The 24,491-nt window shown below is 46.3% G+C and overlaps 2 protein-coding genes, 1 long non-coding RNA gene and 10 other non-coding genes across 18 annotated transcripts; 2 read left to right on the top strand and 11 right to left on the bottom strand.

Moving 5' to 3' along the window:
- Positions 1–2,838: 2,838 nt before the first annotated feature.
- HEBP2 (heme binding protein 2) lies at positions 2,839–9,487 on the top strand. Of its 2 annotated transcripts, none has more exons than XM_035333474.1 (5): positions 2,839–2,994; positions 5,252–5,336; positions 5,682–5,817; positions 6,251–6,416; positions 6,733–9,487. In XM_035333474.1, exons 2-5 carry the CDS (start codon positions 5,262–5,264, stop codon positions 6,905–6,907), a joined length of 552 nt encoding a protein of 183 aa, XP_035189365.1. In that variant the 5' UTR covers positions 2,839–2,994; positions 5,252–5,261; the 3' UTR covers positions 6,908–9,487. The 2 variants fall into 2 exon arrangements, with proteins under 2 accessions (XP_035189365.1, XP_035189366.1); XM_035333475.1 differs by having other exon boundaries at positions 2,847–2,998.
- On the bottom strand, positions 7,704–14,312 carry LOC118170873. Of its 4 annotated transcripts, none has more exons than XR_004752907.1 (9): positions 14,265–14,312; positions 13,645–13,693; positions 12,782–13,131; positions 12,379–12,410; positions 11,938–12,030; positions 11,327–11,352; positions 10,857–10,910; positions 10,047–10,091; positions 7,704–9,541 (listed from the first exon to the last, which is right to left on the bottom strand). It is a non-coding gene; the product is annotated as an uncharacterized LOC118170873 (long non-coding RNA). The 4 variants fall into 4 exon arrangements; XR_004752908.1 differs by lacking the exon at positions 14,265–14,312 and adding an exon at positions 14,198–14,214; XR_004752906.1 differs by lacking the exon at positions 14,265–14,312 and having other exon boundaries at positions 12,782–12,818; positions 13,092–13,131; positions 13,645–13,848.
- LOC118171148 lies at positions 8,185–8,263 on the bottom strand. The gene has a single exon (XR_004753067.1). It is a non-coding gene; the product is annotated as a small nucleolar RNA SNORD81 (small nucleolar RNA).
- Positions 8,398–8,472, bottom strand: LOC118171157. Its single transcript, XR_004753076.1, has one exon. It is a non-coding gene; the product is annotated as a small nucleolar RNA SNORD47 (small nucleolar RNA).
- On the bottom strand, positions 9,608–9,686 carry LOC118171149. Its single transcript, XR_004753068.1, has one exon. It is a non-coding gene; the product is annotated as a small nucleolar RNA SNORD79 (small nucleolar RNA).
- LOC118171165 lies at positions 10,540–10,603 on the bottom strand. Its single transcript, XR_004753083.1, has one exon. It is a non-coding gene; the product is annotated as a small nucleolar RNA SNORD78 (small nucleolar RNA).
- On the bottom strand, positions 10,981–11,046 carry LOC118171160. Its single transcript, XR_004753078.1, has one exon. It is a non-coding gene; the product is annotated as a small nucleolar RNA SNORD44 (small nucleolar RNA).
- LOC118171162 lies at positions 12,247–12,330 on the bottom strand. Its single transcript, XR_004753080.1, has one exon. It is a non-coding gene; the product is annotated as a small nucleolar RNA snR60/Z15/Z230/Z193/J17 (small nucleolar RNA).
- On the bottom strand, positions 12,488–12,570 carry LOC118171161. Its single transcript, XR_004753079.1, has one exon. It is a non-coding gene; the product is annotated as a small nucleolar RNA snR60/Z15/Z230/Z193/J17 (small nucleolar RNA).
- On the bottom strand, positions 12,886–12,972 carry LOC118171146. The gene has a single exon (XR_004753066.1). It is a non-coding gene; the product is annotated as a small nucleolar RNA SNORD24 (small nucleolar RNA).
- Positions 13,210–13,277, bottom strand: LOC118171166. The gene has a single exon (XR_004753084.1). It is a non-coding gene; the product is annotated as a small nucleolar RNA SNORD75 (small nucleolar RNA).
- On the bottom strand, positions 14,004–14,081 carry LOC118171159. Its single transcript, XR_004753077.1, has one exon. It is a non-coding gene; the product is annotated as a small nucleolar RNA SNORD74 (small nucleolar RNA).
- Positions 14,313–15,263: 951 nt separating the features above from the next.
- ZBTB37 (zinc finger and BTB domain containing 37) lies at positions 15,264–23,325 on the top strand. Of its 2 annotated transcripts, none has more exons than XM_035333470.1 (4): positions 15,264–15,332; positions 16,886–17,818; positions 19,240–19,339; positions 21,448–23,325. In XM_035333470.1, the coding sequence occupies exons 2-4, from the start codon at positions 16,896–16,898 to the stop codon at positions 21,934–21,936; spliced, it is 1,512 nt and encodes a 503-aa protein (XP_035189361.1). In that variant the 5' UTR covers positions 15,264–15,332; positions 16,886–16,895; the 3' UTR covers positions 21,937–23,325. The 2 variants fall into 2 exon arrangements, with proteins under 2 accessions (XP_035189361.1, XP_035189360.1); XM_035333469.1 differs by lacking the exon at positions 15,264–15,332 and adding an exon at positions 15,393–15,940.
- The last annotated feature ends 1,166 nt before the right edge of the window (positions 23,326–24,491 follow it).

The following is a 24,491-nucleotide window of genomic DNA, read 5'->3' as shown; positions in this document are numbered from 1 at the left end:
TTCTCTGCTCTGAACCTAAAGGTGCAGAAGCTCTCAGATTTTAAATTTGAAACTGCTAAGTTGGATATCAGTAGAAGACCTGGAAGACCACCAGTTACCAGTTTAACTCTTCTAGAATTGAACATAACCTGGAAGATTTTCCTAATTTAAGACTTACCTAATTTTCCTGACACAGATATTCACTCGTGTGTCTGCTGCAGAAAATGTTTGGCATGCCAAAATATTACTAGATATCAGGATGAATAAATGTTTAATATTACCAGAAACAGATACTAGAGAGTATTCAAGTGTAAAGCTTTAGAGGTAGAAAGAATTTTGACTATATAATGGCTCAATTTGTGAACTAAAGACACTCTTTACAACCAAGATAGTTTGAGGGAGTAAAAGTCACCTCTGAACACAAACAACAGTGCCATCTGCTGCAGGAAGCCACGTCGGTTTATCTTATAAGGAGAGAGAGACCAGATTCTTAGAGAAAACATCTCTGGAGGCCTGCATAATCTAAGTAAGTTAAAAAAAAAAAAAAAAAAAAAAAAGCCCCCCCAAAAGCTCACCACTTTTTTGCATCTGTTTCAGAGAAAGCGGAAACCAATGTTTTAGGAGAACTGTTACTTCTCTGTTTTGTGAAGTAGGAGCTTCTGCATCATCTGCTGTTTGAAAAAGCAAATGCAATTTATACCTGATGATTCTCATTTCTGTTAAGCCAGAATCATTACCAAGAGCAAGGTTGATGCTGTGAGCTGCTTAGGCAAAAAAGCAAAACTGCCCGGAGCGTGTGCACAGCACACATTCTTCTCTGTCCCTTATATGCTATTTTTTTCATATTAGAATACAGACTTGTCAGTTATAAGAACATAACTCAAAAATATCATTAAATGTACTGTAGCTTTTTCATGAGCTTCATGTCCAATACCGACACAAGAAGTCAGTGGAAAAGATTCATCCGTTTGCGCAAGCCATGTGTGCCTGCCTCTGCACACAGGTGACTTACAATGCCTTGCCTAAACCAACAGCAGCAGTTGTAATGTTGCCACAGAACAGACGTAAGCATTTTTGCTTTACAGCATGTTGTTTAAGGTATTGTTTGGGCTTGCTAATTGTATTTGTAGATAGAGTCTATAGAGAAGAAAAACTCAACTGAGTGTATCACAGGCTTGTGCTTATTCTTACCAACCACGAGCTGGTAGCCTGAAACACCGATACCTACATACAAGCTCCTGCACAGGAGTATCTGCTCAAAACAGTACAGTTACAGCTAGAAACTGCAAGCTTCTATAGTGCCTGTGAGCTTGTACTCTCATTTCTACTTTTTGTTTACAACAGTACAAAAAAATATTGCTTTGTCAGGTAATCTAGAGCATACCAGCCACGTCCCATGCATATCCCAGCTCCTCCTCCCCAGTTATACATGGTATGGGTGCATATACAGTTATGTACCAAACACATGGCCTCACGCCTGCCCTGCTGTCTCTTACAACTGTTGGCATGTCCTCACAGTGCATATGTGAAAAACAATGGAGTGTTGAAAAACAACCTCTTGGGAAACACTGATGATTGTTCTCCAACTTCAGGCTACTCCGCCAGGAACAGTTGCCTATTTGTTGGGGACAGAAACGTCAGCTGGACACATACATACTGACTGGGGATTTGTTGTGGGTCTCTCCGCTTTGGGAACAAAACAAGAATTCACAGTGGGCTTGTGTTTATCTACATTTTAGTTGCCACCCCCTTTCAAGGCAATACTCCTCCGTACAAAAGATCAAGGTTAACTGTGTTGAGATGGACCAAACTGTGGTGGCAGGGTGTATGCTTTTTACTACTTTACTACTACTTCTCTGCTCTGAAGAAAGTAATTACCAGCACACACATTACAGGAAAATTAGGTTGAGAGAGTAACGTTAACAGCTAACCTGCCACAAGCAAATGCCTCTGCATGCCTTTAGCTCCCGATGCAGTGCCTGCCAAGTAGCAACTTCTTCTTCTCCAAAACACCACGCTGAATTTCCTGTTTGGTCCAAACAGAACACAGGTAAAACAGAGAGAGTTTACTCCATGAAAGTGCTTAACCTGCAGGGAATTGGTTTGAGGCCTTAGCATATTCTAACAGGCTCAACTAGCAAACCCCACTTCACACCAGCCCACTTTTGTGGCATTAGGGAGCAGTTTGCAAGAGCTGTTTGTTTGTTTGTTGAATTTCCCTTTCAGAACAGGAGTGTATCAAACAACATTCCACATCAAGTGTTCTCAGAAATCAAACTGTGAAATTCAATCTGCTTTCCTGTGCTGGTACCTAAATGTGTCTGAAGCTGCAGCTGGTTAAATGAAGAGTCCAGCTTAGCTTTGTGTGAAGCACAACAGATTTTCACAATAGCTTTCTACAATCCCTTTGTGCAGATATCCAAGGGGTTAAGGGGGCTGATCAGTCTCGAACGCCGTTCAGAACAGCCAGTCATTACAGAACACTGTCTGTCTTTCATACCAGGTCAGCAGAAATCTTGTGAGGATGGTCTTAGCTGTTTGCAGCGAGATCTGTACCCACCATTTCACCCCAGGGTTAAAAAGGAAAAGCTTTCATTTTCTAACATCCTTTTGCAATCTGAGCTGGGGGCGTATGACATTATTTTTTTGTACATTTCTTTCTCCCAAGAGCACAAAACCTACTGCCGACCCCAGCATAAGTAGGCACAGTGCCATGGAAGCTGGTGGAAGTTACACAAGGGTGAGAAACGGTTTATGGAGCCAGATCACACACTGGACCCAATGTTGGCTCGTGGGCTGTAGGTGGGGCTTTCGGCATTTGTGTGGGAGCTCTCCAATGAGAACCAGAGGGGTCAGGCTACAACGTCTGGTTTTCATAAGAGCATCTCCCTCCAGTAGGGCTGAGGCATGGGCGGGGTTTGATCGAACTAAAATAAACACCGACATGCAGCATCTGCTATGTGCAGCCTCAGAAGGACAGACTAATAGTTAAGACGACAGCTTATTCACCAAAACGTAAGTATGTCCACTTTCTTCACTTTAAAAATATAATTCGCAGCTCTATGGAGTATCATATTCTGGCTGTGTTTATTCACTGCATCACCATAATCTCTGGAGGTGCTTGCAAGGAATTCAAAGTATTTGGAGGGTTCTTGGTGTCTTGTTTTCCTCTTTCCACCCCCCAAATAATTGCCTTATGTAACTCAAGTATTTCTTACACGCAGCCATGACGGTATTGGCTGCAGTTACAAAAGTTCTGCGAGCAGCAGGTAAGAGGCTTAAGGAGGGGACAGGAACAAGCCAGCTAATACAGCAGCACGTTGAAGCAGAGGAACATTTATTTGTCTGCTTTCTAAGATACCAGGGAGCAAAAGCCAAGCATGTTTTCTATCAAGGTGTAGCAATGAGAAATAGTGAAGTGCCAGCATTATCATTTTTTTTTTTTTGAAATGGCAACATACAAAACATATTCACGCAGTAAATTTCCATATAGACTGTTCACATTTGCTTCCAATAAAACAACTGGATCCAATCCATGCCTTCTTGTTATGTTTGGATGATATGTATATACTATTGACAAAAGGTGTATCAATGTGTAACAGTCCGTTCCAGTCTGACTGCTGAACTTCATGCAGGTATCCTTCTTCGGGATGGGACAGGGAGGGGGACAGTGCCAGCTTTTACCTCCTGGAATCAGTATCCAGCTACATTGTTCTGATATTCACACCACTACTCCACAACAGAAGGAGCTACTAGAAAACACTTTTCAACATGTGCATGTCTGTGTACTACTTAAAGGATTATAGGAGAAATCAGTGGCTGCAGGTTGGGTTAGGTTGTTGTTGTTGTTGTTTTTTTAATTGAACCTTTTCACCTTCATAGATCCCAAACAGAAAACTCTGTAGCCACCGCAAAACCAGGGAGGGTACAGGAGGGGGTCAGTACTGAACAGCAGTGTATGGCTGCAGTGAATACGTACCACTGCAGCTACCAGAGTATCTTAAGAGGTAACAGGACCATCGTGTTAAAGACAGCATACTTTGAAGAGTTTAAAAATGCTGATCATGGATTGCACGTGGTCCATCTTGTGGACTTCATTAATTGACACTGTCAGGAATCTGAGGTGGCGTGACTTCACTGTGTCTCTCAGAGCAGTGCTGTATACCTGCTGCTGGAAGTGGGGGATGCTGTCAGTTATAGCACCTTGAATTTAGTATTCATGAAAGACCGTGGAAAACGTGGTCTGGAGTCACAGAGCAATCAACGGCTTCTTGTGTGGGCAGCTATAAACAGCTGAGGAGGCAGAGAAATGAAAATTAACCCCAAAGCTGCTTCTGCTGCCCAAGAAATACGCAATAAAGTTGTGCTCTGAGAAGACAATGCACTACGATCTAAGTATCAAGAACCTTGCTGAATTAATGGCATGCTGCCTTTGCAATGTGAGGTGCATGCTAAGGATATTGTAATGTAACAGAAAGCAGAGACTTTCTCTGGATGTAGACGTGTAGTGCTATCTGCCTGGTGTTGACAAAAATGATAAACCAAGGCTCCAGATATTTCAAGGTAAGCTCTCACTCACTATTTCAGTAGTGGCTTCGATTGTTTTGGGACAGTGAGGGCAAGTTGTGTTTTCATGTTTTCAGCATTTTCCTTCCACATGAAGGCTAGCTAAGAAAGCAGCTACATATTCATAAATAACAAAAATCCCGCCCAGTCACCAGACTCTGGATGGTTTTTAAGAAAGGCTTCAACTCCTATGGGATTTCCAATAATGTTACGTACACCATCAGCACTACAGCAGCCACCAACACCGGTACCTTTTCATCCAGGGGCAGAGTGGTTTAACTGCTCAGGTCCATTTCACTTGCAGGATGATTTCCACCTTCTGTTTCACAGCCAGGAAATGCCCTCACTTCACAGGGAAGCAAGGGAGCTTACACTGAATGATGAACACTCCAACAGCAGCCTAGCCATGCTTTCATGGTCTTGTTTCTCTGTTCCCTCACAGCTAAAAAGATTTAACGTCTTTTTGTTGAAACCCTAGGGATAAGGGGTGGAAGCCAAGCCCTTCACAACTTCAGGGACAATTACCTTTCAGAAGGTGTCTGGTCTATGCCTGAACTTACTCAGTCACTTTGGTGTGTTACTGATAGGCTGGAGACCAGAGGCTGAGGAAAACCTCTTAAATTTAGCAGAAAAGTCCTAATGTTTTCTCATACCCCATTTATACTGCATTGAGTGGAGAGGCCAATGAACTGTGTCTGCCTTTCAGCTCCACCAAGATGATCAAATCCTTCAAGCAAACATTTCTGTCCCTGGACCTGCAGTCCCCTCGGTGGAACCCAGCAGAGACAACGGTAACTCCTAAGGGCCAGGAGAACAGAGTTCTCCATTGTTGGGGTGGATTTAGGATTCTCAGTCTGAGAACAAGCATGAAGGAAGTGTTCCTACACTGTTCATGTCTAACTGCAAAGGGGGCAACGAGCACACCTAAGCTCTGAAGAGCTCTGTCTAAGGCAGAACAGCACAGTTTTGCAATGGAAGTGTCAGAGTTCGACCCTGGGGGTATGCCTGTAACTGCAGCTATGAGGCTGCCTTGGATTATTTAATCACAATCCTTCCAGGCTGATTTGGCAAGAGTAGCCATTTGTGTCATCACTAGTATTCATTGTGTGGTTACTGTGACTTTTGCTACCTTCCAGGCAAAGGATTATGAACTGCGCCAGTATGAAACAGCTAAATGGGTCAGCACTGTCATCAGAGGAGAGACCCAGAAAGAAGCATTGCGCCAGGGCTTCTGGAAACTCTTCCACTACATCCAAGGGAAGAACGAGAAAGGTAGAACATGCTGGTTTTGAACTGCTAGAAGCACAAACGAGATGATGCCAAGTAGCTTAAGGCATGGAGATGCAGAAAAGGCTTTTCCTAGTCTAACATCCACCAGCCTACATTAAGCCATCACACCCCTCCAAATTCCCTCAAGGGTAGGTGTAACAGGAAGAGCAAGAGGGAAGCTGAAGCCTCTGTTCCAAGGACCACATAGGATTGAAAGAGATGCAGGCTGGACAGTGAGAAAAGTCAGTGAGGAATTGCTCTGCAGTTAGAAAAGAAAGCAGAATGCAGCAGTACATTCCTTTGCACCAACATGCAAAAGAGCAATAATGCTGGGAAACTGCTTTGGCACATGCTTTTAGGCAGCCTGCATCACTCCTTAGAGCTGCATTCAGACAGCCTTTGCTTTTGGCTTACTACACTTTCTATCCTCCTTTAGAGATGAAGATTGATATGACTGTGCCAGTGACATGTCTGGTAAAGCGTGGCTGTGCAGACTTCAAGGTCTCTTTCTTTGTGCCATTTGAACATCAGGACTCGCCCCCCCAGCCCACAGACACAGATGTGTTCATCGAGGAGCGGAAGGCAGCAGCCGTCTTTGTCCGGTAAGCTGACAAAGGGTTGGGGTTCACCTAGCAGGTCTGCATTATTCTAACTTACATCTGATTTTTAACTGTGTATTTACACATCTTTTTAGAGCCTAGAGTTTAGACGCAGTCATTCACCCTGACAACTAGTTTTGCACCATTTAATAACTACAAACTGCATGAGAACTGCTTAAATACTGCATTGCTTCCCAACCCTGTCCTCTCTTTGGCAATGCCAAGGAGGGAGCAGATATTTTGACCTTCTACAGACTGGATAACCATCCCCCCCCCCCCCCCCCCCCTTTTTTTTTTTTTTTTTTTTTACTTTAACCAGGTCCTTCAGTGGATTTGCCTCAACAGAGAAATATGCTGAGGAAGCTGAAGTCTTGGCCAAAATCTTAAGAAACAGAGGCCAAGCATTCCATGAAGATTTCTTCTACACTGCAGGCTATGACAGTCCCTTCAAACTCTTCAACAGGCACAATGAAGTGTGGTATTTTAAGAAGTAATGCAGGGGGAACAATACTAAGAGGCTACTAACCAGTTCTGAATGAAAACAGGCCTTATTAATGGCTTTTGCTTTAGTGCAGAAGAAACTTAATTTGCACATGAACACAGGAACATCTCTAATTCATTTTATCTAGGATGAAAAACTGTTCTGCCTAAGACTTCAATTCTCCTACATAGATGTAATTGAAGTTTAAGTAGCTCACACAAGCTGAGTTGTGAGGGAGATGAAACTTAATTTTGTTCCTCATACTAGAAAACTCTTGGTAACACTAATTATCTGAAAACATTCCTGCACCAAGTTTTTTATGTCTGATTTTACTTATTAGAATTGCCACAGTAATAGTTCAAGTGGCAGAAGAAAGAAACCTGGCACTAATTAGCTTTGGGAAAAAGTCATTCCTTAGCAGGCCCCAGTGCCACCTAAGTGCCTGTATTTCATAGGATTATCAAAATCTCCCTCCTCTGCTTATAGCTTTCTGTCTCATGGAGGCTGGATGCTATCCCTCCTCCAGAATAATACTCAATGCAGTGGAAGCATGTCAGAATACAAGCTATTCTGTGAAAGTCTATTGTTGCTCCATTATAGACTGTTTCCATGCTGCTTCCATAGTGGGTGTTTTTGAGCAGTATTTTATCTTTTGGAATTACCTGACTAAAAAGCTCTTAGAAGTTGCATCAGCCACTATGGGTCTTGGAATGAGCTAGTATCAGCACTTCAGCAGGCTTCAGTCTCAACAACAGCAAAGCCCTCCAGGTAGTTGCAGTTCAATGAAGCACCAGGTTTTTTGAAATCTGAACTGCTGAAATTAGCATAATTAAGTCATGTACTACCAGACATACCAGTTTAGAACCAAATATGCAAATCATGTTTAGCTCCCACCTATAACACACTAATTGTACAGTGCTCATGTTAACTTCAGTCTGCTCTAACACTGGCAATAGCTGCACACCCTCTACACTAAAGGACACTTGCAGGACTAGCATTACCTAAAACTAGTTTGGTCCCTGCCCTTAAGTCAAGCATTTGAAGCTTTTACAAAATAGCCTAGAGCTAGTTTACAGCAAGCTCTTTAAGTCAGAAAGCAGTTCACAACAACAGGCAGAGTTTACAAAATTTTATTGGTTCCAATCGGTGTATGAGGCAAATGTTGCCATTGCAAAGTCTTGGCTTTCTAATGCTGTTCTTGCAAGTGTAAGCCATTATTCTGGAATCTTCCACCTATTAAGTACAGCATAAGAACTGTGATAAGGCACCAAACCAGCACAAGAAGCTGACTGGAACAGCTCAGACCTTAGATTTTCATCTCTGTTCAGTGAGAGAGTTCAAGCTAAGGTTGTAATCATCATTTGTTCCAGCAACTAAGTTTTATTACTACAGTTACACTCACCTTTCTCATGTTAGTTTCAAAGTTGCCTCCTCACCTAAAGAAAGAAAACGCAGTTAACAAGCAGTGGCCCAACTATTAGAAGTTCCTCTCAGCAGTTGTGTAGCCTCAGAAAGAATGGAACGGAAGTGGTAATATCACAGTAACTCATCTGGCAGAATCAAGTTTCATCAGTGGCTACAAGAATTCCCTAAATTTAAGGAAGAATTCGCTGTGTGATCTTACCCAGTGAGGCAGCAGACAACAGTTCTTTCCTAAGGAAGAGAGAAAATGGTTTCAGAATAAGGTATCACTATATGCAACTTTACATACAAATTAATCTTAACCCATAACAAGGCTGCATTTTGGCCAACTGACAACTTCAACATGTAACATTCAAATAAAATATAAAAACTTAAATCTTAAATTGGCCATACAGAACATCAGAAGAACCACAAAAAAAGGTTGGCTATACTTATGATACTGCCCCTCCCCAGACAGAGATTCTGTTGGAATGAGTTATGATACCTAAAATACGAGTGCCATAAAGGACAGGTTTTTGAGATGAGCTTAAATAGGTAACTTACTGTAGGTGAGAATGGGTCTAGTGGAGAAGTACAGTCTACAACTTCAACTTGAACCGGAATGTGTACACTTAACAAAACCACAACTGCCACTACTCAAGTGATTTTTGCCAACTACAGGATATCACATTGTGTTTTTTTCTTTAAATTCAGGAGTGCTACAGTGTTACACTGTCAGTTCATAAAACAGCCAGATGCATCAGGTAAGAGTTAGGATAGGAGTTGTATGGTTGCCACTGTACAGCACTCTGCTGTATTATCAACATTTTACATGTTTAAGCAGTTTCCACCAATTCATTTTTTACTATTTCTATTGTGTGAATACAAAAGAATAAAAAGTTTTAGTCATGGAGGCCAGTTTGTATGAACAAGAGATGTGAACTCTACATTAAGTTTGCCAGTGACTATAGTTTAGGAATTGTCAGGATACCAAAGCTGCCAGAAAAACTCCTATAGAAGTTCATTCTTGCTCCATGCACATCATTTATATTCCCACAATAGCTGGGAGTGGAAGACTCACAATAAAAGCAGCATAACTGATTATGTACTGATGTTATGTACCTAACATAATGGAAATATTCCAGAAATTACTGGACCACCATGATCAATAAAATGTTCTATTTTACACTTACCTCAAAGAAGCAAAATCTTGGTTCTCACATACTCCTTCCTTCTCAGCTTCACTCTGTAACAAGTGCATTTTTATTAGCACTCTACTTGGCAATGCTTCAAGAGTTAGTCTGAATGTGCGTACTGTTTCAGATCAAGACTCCTCCTCAGTATTTTTCAGAGAGATTCCCATTGCTTAGAATTAATCATCACAAACAGTACATGCTTATAGTAGCTTAACATCCCCATCTCCACTCCCATCACGTAAAACCTCTCATATTGCTTTTGAGACAAGGAATTTACCAGATTACTCCAACTATAAGATCAGTACTACTGTCTGCCAAAGCCCACTGCATACATTAAACAGCAAATAGGCATATTATTTTTAATCAGCAGAAGAGTCATTGACGCAAGCTCTGCATTGCTGGGTAAAGGCATGTTCTTTCTGATCAGCTAGGAAGTCAAGTAGTGCAGAACACTCACACTTCAATTGGCCTACACTATTTATTTCCAGGTCAGGAAAGCAGTTAATATTTCAGTACAAAATGTATCTTATGGCAATTGAGAAGCAAGCAGCTTACCAAACATCTGTCACAGAGTATCTGGCACTTCTTCCACTCTCAGAACTACAAGAAACACACCAGAAAATAGAAGTTTCAGTGCAATGCTAATGTTACATTACAACCATAAGACTTTCACAAGCTTCTATTCTTGTTGCAATCATCACCACCTCTTCCTGCTGCCTTTGGTGGTTCCTCACACAGGTTGAGGCTACTTACTGATGCTCACAAATGCCAGACTAGCATCTGCCATTTATCTGATGGCAGCCAGAAGCACTCATGTTACACCAACAGCACCCCAGAAAAAAGCCAGGTAAGCTATCTCAGAGCATTCTGCTCTAGAAGAGATCCTAAATTATAGTTCACATCCGTGGCATTTTATACCACCTGCACATCAACACCCTCCCCCCAAGCTTCAAAGGTTTTCCTCCTAATCTACTGCCACATAATTCCCTCCCACTTCAAATTATTAGTACTATTGCCACCATTTGTATGGCTCCTGTCAGTTACAGGGTCTTTCAGTGAAGAGAAGTCTACATTAGTAGTTTCAGGTCAGACATTTGACAACATCATTACAACCCTGTAAGACATGCCATGCCTGTCTGCACAATTACATATTATTTCAAGAGTTCTCAAATAATTTGAGTCTTCCACATGAGATTCAGTGCCCAGCACCTTGGTAAATCAAGTCTGCTGGCTGCTAATAACTTGTGAAAATCCTTTAAGGAGCCCATGTAAACAGGCACTAAAAGATGGCACTACAATTAGAGGCCAGCACCTAGCTACTTCCCACGCCACAGCACAGCTATGAGCAGTAATACAGCAACTTACTTTTGCCTGGATCACTACGAGCTGGTACCACCTCACAGCTCTACCACAACAGCACTAGAAAAAACAAACACAATCAGAACAGCACATAAACAGACACAAGAATGAAATCCAGCCCGATGCCTGAAGTCAGATAGAGCTAATTGCAGACCTCCACAATTGAAGTCAGTGTGTTTGCATTTCATCATACAGGCAACTTATACTGTCAGTCTGTGGACTATCTGCTTTAGGAAGAAGGCAAATAGCACAATCAGAGCCAACTTCAGGAGCTCACAGATGCACTAAGTTTAGCAAAACCAGTCGGCCAAGTCTGGGTCTTATCCAGCAGTTCTTCCCTTAAGCATCCTCCTGGTTTGGCTGAAATGCAAGCAGCCAACGCCACCCCCTTTTCCCACACCAGCCAAAGACTTCATTTCACACACATTCTAGGCTTTCTATCCTAATAAACTTGCAAAGTTAAAACAAGTACTTACATCATGACAAGAAACAATTTGGGAGTCTGCAAAAGAAAAGTCACTGTTAGTTGTGGTCCAGAAGGAAGTTTTAGCATAAGAACAGCAGTTCCAAAGGCTGTATCAGTGTTCAGTTTATCCTCATTGGGATCAGAGACCTGATTCAACATCACGTACAGCACACTGCAACACTCCCACACCCTTCCACAAGGGGACCCAAACCAACTTCCCGGCTCTCAACATGAGACATCACTGCTGAGGCTGCAGAAAGCACCACACCTCCGAATTGGGAATAGACCTGTAAATATTCAGGCTGGTCTAACCAGGAAAAGCATTTTGGATACTAAACTCATGGTACTGCTATATTTATGTTTAGGAAATTACATTTATTTACAGAAATGTTCCAGGGAATTGTAACCCTCTGAAATATTAACTTCATTCTTCCATTGTGAAGCATAAGGCACACTTAGGGCAGTTTTATCTTTGCTTCACATTTTCCAGTAACAGAATGGATTTGCAGACTCATCTATAAACGCAAGTTCCCAGGTTCAAATGCAGCCTGGTAGCTGACCTATTATTTCACAAGTGCAGCACAGCCAAATGTAGCATCCAACTAAAATATCTACAATTACCTTCAGTTAGAGAAGTCTTGTTTTTGCCAACATCACTGACAGGTGAAAGCTTCTCACATCAGGCACAGGCATCCTGCCGCTGTCCAGGGCACACTGCAAAGTAACACTTACAGGACTTAAGAGCATGAACACCAGATGAACCAAGAGGTTTCATTACCAAACTGCTTAGCAAGCCCTATTCATCCTACTACATTTTAAACATTTGTCCCCTTTCCTCATCTTTTGAGATTGAGGAAATGCAACAAAGGGTATTATTTCACCATAACCTTTCCATTTCAGTTGTCTGTCAAACTTATCCTAAGGTACAGGAGGCTGCATCAGATAGGAGCGAAAGACTGAACAAGTGATCACCACTGATCATCTGCTGAACTATGTTGTCATCATACGCAGCCTTTTCATGGACAGAAAGCTAGTTTTCACAGATGCAGGCAATGTATTTACCTTGCATAGCTTGTAGCAGCTTCTCCCAGTGCCTGCAAGAAGAGAAAAAACAGATTCCCTCAGCTTTCTTGGCCAAGTCTAGGATTTCCAAGCAATGTACCACAGCAGCAAGATACATCAGATAGGAGCGAAAGACAAAACTGTGTTCATCAAGAGAAACTCTGCTGAACTATGTTATCATCAGTGTATCTGCTTTGGATTAATACTATCAAGGAATCTCCTGTGGTAGCTTTGAAAAACTGAATTCCCCAAATAAAAATTTTAAAGAAATATTCAGGAGTCTTTTGAATACTACAAAGCATCGATTATGTCTGTGCATTAGTAGAAATTAATCCCTGAACATTTATCTTCCATTTTACACACCCCACTGCCATGTGGCAGCAGACTCCATAAAGTTCCTTACCAGGTGATGTTTTTTCTCTAAGTGCACGATTCAAGTCCTGAAAGGAAAAAAAAGCTTATGAGAAGTTTATCTAAAGTCTAAACAAAGTGAATTCTAAGCTGTTGTGCCTCAGATAGAAATCATGGTGGTATGAGCTCTCATCATTGTCTTGGTCAAGAGTAGCAAACTATTATCGAGTCATCATTGTGGCACAAGAGGGAAAGCTTAGCATAGGGAATACAGTTTGCCTGCTTGTCATTCAAATAAGTGTGCTCTAGACAAACAGCAAGTCCTCAAACACTTATGTTCAATTTTTCAGACTTATTTTTACCTTGTGAAGTAGCATCAAGTCTTCATATTGAGCAGCAGATCTGGAGGAAAAAGGATAGTTTGAGATGTGTATGGAACTAGGTGCAGTATCTCTGACAGTGACACTGATAACAGAAAAAAGCCTCAGTGCAGAGTTTTCAGAAATTACTTCTGTCCACTACTCTAGTAACTGAAAACATCACAGGCTCTCCAATTTAGTTATCAATCCTGATAGCTACAGGCACTTTTCTCCAGTCTGTTGCTGCATGTGATGAAATAGCAGTAACAAAAGAAATAAAGGTATCCAGTGTACTCCTGTAGTCTGATCAGAGGCTGCAATATTGTTTTTGAACAGAAGCCTCACATCCACCCCTCAGTACAAAGAGCACACAACTCTTCCCAGTAGAAGGAAAAAACTGCTCCAAGAGACATCACAGTCAACTACTGACTGCATTACAAACATTGGCCCTGCAATGTTCTGAGACACAGGAGTACCCCAGGCTAGTTGCTGCAAGTACACCTACACAACAGTTAGTTTCCCAAATTAAAATCTGCATTTCAGAAGCTGTACTTACCTTTTGTGAAGCCACCGAATAGACAGGAGTGTACTTGATGCATCTTACACTGAAATCAAAAAAACAGGCATTAGTTTTTCTTAGGGGACCGAAGTCATCGTAGTCACCCATTCCCTTGAAAATATTTCAGTAAAATTCAAAGCAAAGCCCTGAGCTTTACAGTAAAAGCCTTCCCTGATACAACAGAGACAAGTCCGTAAAAGTAATACCTAATTCCATTTTTTTTCGATCTGAGCAAAATCACAGAATCACATTTTCTTCAACTTTTAACCTTTTCTCCAGCCCCAACTACAGTGCACACGCGGCCAGCCCTGTGGCCACGAGCTGCCCTGGGTGCCTCAGCCCCAGCGCCCCGCTCCGTGCCCAGCTCAGCTATGTTGGCATTCATCATTCCCTCAGATGTCCCTACCAACACAGTTCTCATCACGCGCAGGCACGCGGAAGGCTGAAGGCCCGGCCCCTCAGAGCGCACCCCGAGGCCTAGGCCGCGGCCCGGGCCCCGCGGCCCCAATCCGCCTCCATCCTCCTCCTCCAGCGCCCGCCGCTGATCCACCGCGCCCCGCTGCGCCTCCACACCGCCCGCCGGTGCCGCCAGAGGGGCGGCGGGGGGCACAACGCACCGTGCCGCGGGGCCGCGCCGAGAACGCCGCGCACCGAAGAATCCGCTCCGCTACCGCGCCTCACCTCGAAAGGCCGCCCGCCTCCCGCGCGCCCCTTATAAAGCCGCGCGGCGCTGACGTCATCGCGCCGAGCCCCTCCCCCTGAGCGGGGCGGGGTGGGAGGGGGATTTTCTTCCGGGCGGGGGGGGGAGGCGAAGAGGGGGGGGGAGGTTTACGCTTCCGGGCCCGCGCCGGGGCCCGTCCCCACCCCGGGGGGGTGGGCCGGGGCCCCCCGGGGCGGGGGGGGGCGGGAGGGGGGTGCCGAGCTCCGCGGGGCCGCCCTGAGGGGAGCGGGCGCAGGGCCCGGCCCCAGCGCCCGGGGCTCCCCTGGGAGCGGCAGGCTCCCGGCTGAGGCCGCCTACGGCCGCCGTCAGCGCCCCGCAGCCGAGGTGTCTGTCGGCGTTTCCCTCCCTGCGTGCCCCAGCCCGGCTCCCCGGGAGCCGCCGTCCCGCTGGGGCTCGGTTCGTGCCCCTGGGTGAGGGGAGCGCTTCGGGTGCCGTCGCTCCGGGGGCCGGGGTCGGGGAGGTCAGGGCAGCGCGGCCCCGGTCCCGCGGAGGTTCCGTGGTGCCGGGCGGGCTCCAGGCTCGGGGCGCCCCGGGGCTGTGCGCGGGGCGGGGCCGGGGCCGGCAGCCCGCAGCCGGTCACCGGGGGCTGCGCCGCCGCCTTCCTCCTCGCCCCCCGGCTGTGCAGGCGGCGGGGAAGGGCGGGCGTGACAAAACTCGGTGTTTCTGTGCGGTTTGAGGGGGGACGTGGCGGCGGGGGGGGGGGGGGGGGCCCCCCCCCACGCCGCCGGCGCGCCCAGCAGAGCGGGGAACGGCAGCGCTCGGCGTCGCGGGCCCTGCCTCGGAGAGCCCCGCGCCCCGGCGCTACGTCGCTTCTGTCTCTCCGTTTTGTTTTGTTTTGTTTTTTTATTCCTCCTAAAGGGGAAGGGGGCAAAAAGCTGTCAGACGTTACCGCCTCAGAAGAAAAGCAGAGAACAAAGCCAGCGACCCTGCTTCCTCCCGGTGCATGCTGCCGGTAACGTGACAGGTACGGACGGCATCACACCGAGCGCGGCTGAGGCGCTGCCCTTAGCCTCGTAGCCGTGTGTTGGCGCGGACCTGCACGCCGCAGCTGCTTCCTTGCCTTTCGTGGGTTTTGTCGCTTCCTCCCAAAGACGGGGCGAGGGGAGAAGAAGCCTTCAGATGGGGCATTGTTAAGCTGCGCCTTGGGAAGTTTCATGCAGCTCTGATCTCACCCGCCCCGCAGACGGGCAGCCGTCCCCTCATTTAGCAATCCCTGTGCGCGACCTCAGGAGATTGACAGGCTGTTCTGCAGCTTCAGGTTTAGTAACATATTTTGCCAAGTTTGCACAAAGTCCGTTCTGGCATACGAACATGCACTATCCTGCAGCGCTCGTAGCTGAAAAGGAAAAAATGTGCCGAAGCTCTAGGCCCCTGTCCTCCCAAGGCACATGTGCCTAAGCTGAAGCGTGTGCTAGTCCTCTTATTCTGAGATTTCTCAGAGTAGGCACTGTCAGCTTCGGTATTCCTGGACTGCCCGAAATTGTTTAGATATCTGCAGCACTCTGCCTAATCAACACTTCAGATGCCATCCAACTGGGAAGCAGCTCGTGCCACGAGAGGTCTTTAATGAAGGTATTTATTTTCCCTTTTTTTTTTTTTTTTTCTGGTGTGTGTGTGGGGGGGTGAGTTTTGGACGTCTAATTTTGGACCATTCTGAATTTTTACCATATATGGTCAGGACTTCTTTTCAAACTTTGCCAAAATGAAATGTGATGATTATAAAAAAGGAAAAAAAAAAAGGAATTATGGAAAGGAAACTAGGAGAACTGGTGTGCTAATCCGCATTGTTCATCAGGCATATTCTGCTGTGTGCAGTACCTCAGACTACACAAACGTTGGCTTCTTTTCTCGTGGAGTCGTTTGAGCCCGCTGGATGGTTGGAGTTGCATACTGCTCTTTTGCTTTCCCTGGCCTGGTGTCTGTTTTCTGCCCTGTGTCGGAAGTGCCCCAAATGATGAATATCTTGGTTTTAATGACGTGATTAAGAGGCCTTGAGTTCGAACATGTGCTGGTCAGCTTTTGAGAAGTCTCTGCAGAGGATTTAGGCCCCTGTCTCTCCTTCACGATTCGTGCTCTGTAAAGGACAATCTTATAACAATATTTCTTTCCACTTTCAAAATGCTTAGAAGGTACAAGTGCTAAGTATTTTAATCCCTTATGCAATCATTGCCTATTTTTAGAACCTGAACCATTTTCAGTGTTCTTTGTACAATGCAAATGCGCTTTTATTGAGGCTTGCAGAATGAACTGTTTAGAGCACTTAAGCCACAGGGAACAGGGATCCGTCAGGGACTGTTTTAACATAATGTTTGTAAAAGGCAACGTACAGAACGTAAGGATCAGAGAGCTGCTGCGAGCCACTTGTAAATTAAGCGCTGAAAGCTCTCTAAAAATCTTGATATTTCAAACTGAATAAATGTAGATGAAGGAGGCTCTAAATGCAGAGGACAGAGCAGCTTTGATAATGACGGCTTGTTTGTTTTTTTTTCTTTCTCAATTGGGTTGTACACCTGCAAGCGGGACAGCCATGGAGAAGAGCGGGAACATCCAGCTGGAGATTCCTGACTTCAGTAACTCTGTCCTGAGCCACCTGAACCAGCTGCGCATGCAGGGCCGTCTGTGTGACATCGTGGTCAATGTGCAGGGGCAAGCTTTCCGCGCTCACAAGGTGGTGCTGGCTGCCAGCTCGCCCTACTTCCGTGACCATATGTCCTTGAACGAAATGAGCACAGTTTCCATTTCTGTCATCAAGAACCCGTCTGTATTTGAGCAGCTCCTTTCCTTTTGTTACACCGGTAGGATATGCCTGCAGCTGGCTGACATCATCAGTTACCTAACGGCCGCCAGTTTCTTGCAGATGCAGCACATCATAGACAAATGCACGCAGATTCTCGAGGGAATTCATTTCAAAATTAACGTGGCAGAGGTGGAAGCGGAGTTGAGCCAGACCAGGACAAAGCATCAGGAGAGACCCCCGGAGTCTCACCGGGTGACGCCAAATCTCAACCGTTCCCTGAGCCCTCGTCACAACGCCCCGAAAGGGAGCCGCCTGGGCCAGGTTAGCACAGTGCTGGACATCCGGGAGCTCAGCCCGCCGGAGGAGTCCACCAGCCCCCAGATCATCGAACAGAGCTCGGACGTGGAAAGCAGGGAACCCATCCTGCGGATCAACAGAGCGGGACAGTGGTATGTTGAGACGGGAATGGGAGACCGCGGCGGACGGAGCGACGACGACGTCCGGGTGCTGGGAGGAGTGCGCATTAAAACGGAGAACCTGGAGGAGTGGCTAGGGGCAGAGAATCAGCCGTCAGGAGAAGACGGGAGCAGTGCTGAGGAGGTCACAGCGATGGTGATCGACACCACGGGCCACGGATCAATGAGCCAAGAGACTTACGCGTTAGGGTCCTCAGGGGCCAAAGTAGTCAGGCCGACCAGCAGTGAGATTGACAGGTGAGTTCTCTTCAGCTTATGTCCTGACCTTGGCTGTAAGAGGAGATTGAGCAAGATTTTCACTTGGCTGGGTTGGTGCTCTTGAACGTTTCCCCCTGATATTTCACGTGTCCTTCTTAAGACTAAGCACTGAAGGATTGTTTTCCTCACGTTACAGAGTGTATCTGGTTTGGGTCATCATGTTTTGGCCAGACAGCCATCAGCCCAGGATCTCCAGGTGTAGGCTAGCTTGGGAACTTGATCATCAGTGCTCACAGATGTATAGATTGGAATCTCTGCCTCTCAGCGTTTCAGCTGACGTGGTTTTTTTGTCTAAAAAAGAAGTTGCTGTGCAGCCTCAGTAGATGCCATGCTCAGCATTGGAATTAACGAGGTTGTATACAATACATTACGCAAAGTACCATTGTAATGATGCCTTCTGGCCTGAAAATCTGGGAGCTGTTCTGTTCTAGGAACAAGCTGGCCACCAGCTGTAGGTCAAGAGGAAGCCTTCTTCCTGGTGGTCCAGGATAGCAGTGGGTCCTGGGGTTGCATCTGCTGAAGCAGTTGAGGTGGGGAGCCCGTTGGCCGCTGCTGTTGTTTGGATTTATATGAAACAGCAAAAAGCCTATTTGGGAATAGGGGGTGAAATATTCTGTGTTTTGTTTCTCCGTCCATTTGCCTCCCCGGTACTGCAGCATTTGTTTTCTTGTCCTTAGCTCAGACCAAAGAATGGATCTGATAAAGAGCGGATCTTGTGTGTCTGGAAGGGCTTGCATCTGGGGCGGGGGTTCCCTTCACACTCTTTCTCTCCTAGCTCAGTCCCTCTGGTCCTATGGGGGAACAGCTTCCCGGAAACAGTGGATATTCCATCACTTACTGTTTAATAAATCAGTCCCTGGGAGTTACGTTGAGCTGGCCCTTGGGAGAGCAAGCCTTTCCTAGCCTCTTGACTCTTCTCCATGGGTCAGCTGGCCCCGAGCATCTCTTTTTTACACTGCACTCAATATCCACTGTTTCCTACTTGGAGTCCCTGGCATCACTTTTGTGATGTGCCTTAGTTTCACACTCACAAGGGGGATGAGCACGAGGCTGGTACGTGAGAGGTGCCCTTAGAGAACCAGTTTCTCCTCCTGTTGGAGAGTTCCTGAGTCACTGGGCCCATATCAATTTACTTGCTTGCAATAGGAACCGAAAAGCTCTCTGTGACTGAACTGGAAGCCAAATGACTCAGTTTTATTTTTCAGATGTTAAGACTGAAACCACAGACCAGTATGACTTGGTTTTTCCTTTATACTTGCGCTGTTCCGCCTCCTGTGTGTTAGCTGGTGAGGATGAAGAGATGCTATACAGGTGCCTCTATTGCTCACCCGTTGTTCTACACACCATAGTGACCTGATGCCCATTAAAAACTCCGTTTACACTCTTCCCCCACCCCACAGATTTAGCCCTTCTGGCAGCATGGTTGCTGTGACTGAGCGGTACAGATCAAAAAGCGAGTCTCCCGGGCGGATGGATGAGCCCAAGCAGCCCAGTTCCCAGGTAGGCAGTTCCAGAAGTTTGCAAGTAAACATTGGCGTTGAAGGTTAAGGGGACTACGTTGTGGTGTAGTATGTAATCTTTTATATTTGCAAGCAATGCTGTTCGTGAAACAAGGACCATTTACTAGTGCCAAGGGTTTGGTTGCCCACCCTCAGAACGCATGCCGTCAGTGTAGGATGTACAACTGATTCTGTCTGTTGGTTGGGATTTTGTCCAGATACCTGGAAAACATGAGGAGTCTCTCTTGTTGTCTGAGGGCGTAAATGTCAACCCTCATTCTGGGCAGGCCACCAACTCCCAAGGAGAAACCCTGTTCACCTGGATCTGTGCTAAAACACTGACAGCAAGTGCCCGAGCTGAAGGAAGAGGCGTTAGCTGGCTTCTGTAGAAGGCTGAGGGGTGACAACATCCAAACCTTTTCCTACTGGTGCCAAAACCATTCCAAAAAGTCCTGCAAGTCCTACACCAGTAAAGCTTTTGGGTGGAGTGTCGGAGGACTGGGGGTTTGTACAGAGGTCTCTTGTTGTCCCTTGTCTAATTCTTCTGTTGCATACAGCCAGTGTTGCAGTGACACTAGTGCAAGGACATCACCCAGCACCCTGTGGAACGACATCTCGTGTTCCTGACACATAAGTAACGTGTTAGTTTGTAATCAAATGACTTCGCTGGAAGCATGTGAGGAGTTACCAGGCTGCTTTGACCTTGAGTAAGACTGAGTGAAGTGAGGAATAAAAACCAGGATTTCTGTCTGCTAGCTTCCTGATGCCCTTCAATAAAACGATACCTTTTTGCTCTTATTTTGCCGAAGGCCTGTTTTGGGTCCTCAGAATATGTCTAGAAAATTTCAGGTCAAACTAACCCTCCAGGGCTAATGCAACAGAAAGCAATTTTAGCCCTAAGTATGGAAAAGATGCTGTTACTTCTCTGTAGTGAGACAGCCTCAATCTTAGAACCGTGGGCTTCAACACACGCAGGAAAGTGCTGTCACCTTTCACACTTATGCTGTTCCCACGTCGATGTTATAAACAGCCTGCCTGCAATCCCTGCCCGGTGGCAGCATGCGAGGGAGGCATCACAGCTGTGTGCATCTCCTTTAGTTCTGAGCAGCTTGCCACTGCTTGTACAGCTGCACTCGGCGGCGCCTGGCACGGTGACACCACTCCTTGTGTGTGCCCAGCCCCAGCTGTTGGAGGAGAGGCTGTTGTGCGTTCACACCGGTTGCTCCTCCGTGCTTGGCATCATCAGGAAATGGCGTGAGGCTTGGAGTACAAACATGCAGGCATTCAGGGGGCAGTCTAGATGTGCTGCCTCTGGGTACAGCAGCTCCAAAAAGCAGTGCCTGCGGCTGTCCTCGAGCCGTGTGGCTGAGGGATGCCCGTGGCTCTTTGGCTTGCTGGCTTTAGCAGGCAGTGAGGAGCCTGCTGGTCCTTGCCGTGCATCTTGGAGCCGGTTGCAGCTCGCTCTGCTCAGCCTCTCCCCTGCAATGTCGCGGGGGTGGATGGATTGCGTAAGCCTTTAGTCAAACGTGAGCCATTATAAAATGAAGCCTGAGCGACACCTGAACAAATACCCACGTGAAATGACACCCGGAGAGTTTCAGATGTGAGCTGGAGTTTATTCCACCTTCATTTTACTGTCAGCTTACTAATTGGCTTTTTTCTAACATTTAGTAAGTGTAGCAGAATACAGTATGCAGTATTTTAGTCAAACTGGTCCAAGGTTTTTTGGGGAAAAAAAACGGAGTAGCATGTATCGACACATTTGACCCACAGCTCAATCAGTGGCTAACTGCCCTCCTGACAAAGGCTGGATTTTCTTCCCCAGACCTAGTGAATGGCTTGGCAGAAGGGGCCGCTAGCAGAGGTTTCTAATTGATTGCTCATTTGTCTCCAGCCCCAAGGCTCCAGTTAAGCACTTAAATGTGTGCTTGAGGTTGCAGACATTAGTGCTGTTGATTTCTAGGTTTGGCACATGCTCCAGTGCTTGACTGGACTGGGGCCTGGAGGAAGAAACAGCAGATCTTCTTTTCTGCATATTTTTTCTTTTTAAGCTGCTTTTTTTGTTTTTTTTTGTTTTGTTTTGTTTTTAATCTGTTTTTTCCTTCGCAGGGGGAAGAATCAGCCATGATTGGAGTGAGTGGTTACGTGGAGTATCTCCGGGAGCAGGAAGTTTCAGAGCGCTGGTTCCGGTACAACCCACGGCTCACCTGCATTTACTGCGCCAAATCCTTCAACCAGAAAGGCAGCCTGGACCGGCACATGCGGCTCCACATGGGCATCACGCCTTTTGTCTGCCGCATGTGTGGGAAGAAGTACACCCGCAAGGATCAGCTGGAGTATCACATCCGCAAGCACACGGGCAACAAGCCCTTTCACTGCCACGTCTGTGGCAAAAGCTTCCCTTTCCAGGCCATCCTCAACCAGCACTTTCGCAAGAACCACCCTGGCTGCGTGCCTCTGGAGGGGCCTCACAGCATTTCCCCCGAGACCACTGTCACGTCTCGGGGGCAGGCGGAGGAAGAGTCTCCCCCGCAGGAGGAAGCTGTTGCCGTGGGGGAGACGGCACAGGGATCTGTGTCCACTACTGGGCCAGACTGAGATGCAGCGGCAGGGTCTGGGGAGGAAGGACCATCTTCCCGTTTTGGCTCTAGAGAGTCAGCACCAACCTGGCAGGCTGGTACTGTAATTAGTGCAATGCCACCATTGGACAGAAAGAAGCTCCCAAGATGTTGCCAAAATAGAAAAATCTTTCTCTCTCTCTCTTTCTCTCACAACCCCCCCACAAACATAGCGTTAAAGGTTTTTCTCCCTTATTCCTCATCTTCCTGGGGAAAAACAAGACAACTGTGTCAATCAACTTCTTATTCAGGGATCGACAGGATTTAAAATTTTTGTAATGTTCGATAGCGATCATCAGGACAAGCAGTCCTTTTTATTTCTCAAAAGATTGTGGCCCAGCTGCCACTTCCTGCCGGCGCAGAGCCAGCGAGCCTGGCTGCTCCTCGCTGCGTCTTCTGGCCCGCATCAGAGGGGCAAGCAGGGGCGAGGGGCAGTTGCCTTTCTCCCTTTCCCAGGTAGTTGCCACGTTAAAGAAAACAGACTGTCCTAGTGGAACCTGCCTTGCCTGACTATATTTATCCCTGTCTTATTTTTGGTGTGTCTCTTTTTACATTTTTACGTAAACTGTTATTTTAGGGCTTTTGGCTTGCCCGTTCCAGGCGTGTGGCCTCCTGCCCCTTGTTAAAAGCAGGCACGGCTACGAAGCAGTATTCTAGAGGTCAGCAAAATTTGAAGCGCTTACGCTACTGAAAGTGAAATTTAGCAGCTGTGAGGTTTGCATCACTCTAATGTGTGGGGAGAAGGTTTGGAGGGGTCTTTCGGAGAGGGTTGTCCTCTGCTGGTGCTGATCTGGAGAGTACGGAGCGCTCCGACGTCCTGACCGGTGCGCTGCCGTGCTTCAGGTGTGGCCAGGCGTTAGGAAGAGGTTTGTTTTCTGGCTGAACGGAGGAGTCAGAGGCTGGCTACCAAAGTCGTCCTTCACCCCAGCTCCCCCCTTGACACGCACTTGATCTTTTATAACAGCAATATGGTTTACTGAGATACTGTAATCCCAGCCAAGCAATCATGGGTGGTTGCTTTTGAACATGTTTCTACAAACTAGTTTGATAACTTTTTTATTGCTGAAATGAAAAAAGAAAACCCTACTTTATTTCCTCGTAATGGTTCAGGAAACTTAGTATCAGTGGTTCCTAGAGCAATCACAACTCTGTCCCGTTGCATGGACTTAAACTTTTGTATTCTAAGAAGCTCTGATGTTTAGAGCAAGTTTAGCAGACCTGGAGAGACATGCCTGTGTTGTGTATTGTAGGTGTTTGCACGTGCTTACGTGTTTCCTAAACGGAAAAGCATGGGACAGGTAGATAAGTGCAAATATCTTGACATCTTCTGAAGAAGTCTTTTTAAAAATATGCAATACTTTAAGAGTTTTCTTTGGTTCTGTTGCTGAGTTGTTCGTGATGGAAGGGGAAAATGCACGACAGGTTTTGCAGATCGGGTTTGGGAGAGGACATTTGGTTGAAGGGATTCTCTTTAGGATGTTTAATGTGTGTCTTAGGGAAGGATGAAGTTCTGATCCTGAGGATGATGGGAGGAACAATGAGACATTGAAAAAGAAACACATTCCAGCTTGCTTTCGCGAAGAAAGCTGGGCAAGCGGTTACAGCGTGGCCTTGGCAGGCAGGAGGCTTTCTGAGTGCAAACACAGCTTATCCTGCTGTCTGCCTGCACACTGGGCGCAGGGAATACTTCCTGGCCTCGCTTTCCCCACCTGCAAATTTGGACTCGTGATCATTTTCCTGCCCCTTTAGAGGCAAGAATTTGGAGAAGGGCGAAGTGGTCTTGCCCACCCTCCACTTTGAACAGGCGAAGGGTCTCGCTGTTCCTCCCGCGTCTCTCTCAAAAGGCAGACGTGGCTCTGATGCTGTGGTGTGTGGGGAGGGGAAGGGCTTGGTGCCAGGATCAAGTGCACCAGGGACGTGCTCCTAAGAGAGGAGCCTTGGCAGGTGTTTTGAGCAGGGCACCTGCCCAGCGCAAGTTCCTTGACCGTTTCAAACAGGAAAACTGATATCTCCCCTTCCATGTTCCTTCTGTCCCTTCTTCTTCCGCTCCTGTCAAGTGCATCGACACGCAGCGGATGATGTTCCGAGCAGCCAGCCAAGGGACCAGCCCCGTTCAGTTTCCTGTCAAAGGTCAATCAGTAAGGTTGCCAGAGAGTAGTCGCAGAAGATGAGAGGTAAGAGGGTGGCTAAGGTAGGTTTCGTTGCAATCGAGGTGTGGGGAGGAGCGGAGATATGCAGAGTATGCTGCTTTAGTCATAGCTTTTGAAGTTACCAAAAATCATTAAGAGAAAAAGTTAAAAACTTGGAAGTCCTATCCCGTTCACACTAGAGAGTGTCAAAAGTTACTTTTAGTTGCTTCAAAGATTTTTTAAGTGTTTTAAAATAGAACTTTTAAAAGAATACTACCAAACTATAAAAACATAAAATTATTTATATACATATATTATATATAAATATAGTGGGAAAGTTTCCCTGCTAAGCTTGCTGTGAAGAGAAGGGTGAAGGTGCAGTAACTGCTATACAAGCAACATTTTT

Source organism: Oxyura jamaicensis, chromosome 8 (genome assembly GCF_011077185.1).
Source record: "Oxyura jamaicensis isolate SHBP4307 breed ruddy duck chromosome 8, BPBGC_Ojam_1.0, whole genome shotgun sequence".
In the NCBI taxonomy this organism is placed as follows: domain Eukaryota; kingdom Metazoa; phylum Chordata; class Aves; order Anseriformes; family Anatidae; genus Oxyura; species Oxyura jamaicensis.
This window is presented reverse-complemented; position numbering and strand designations above follow the sequence as displayed.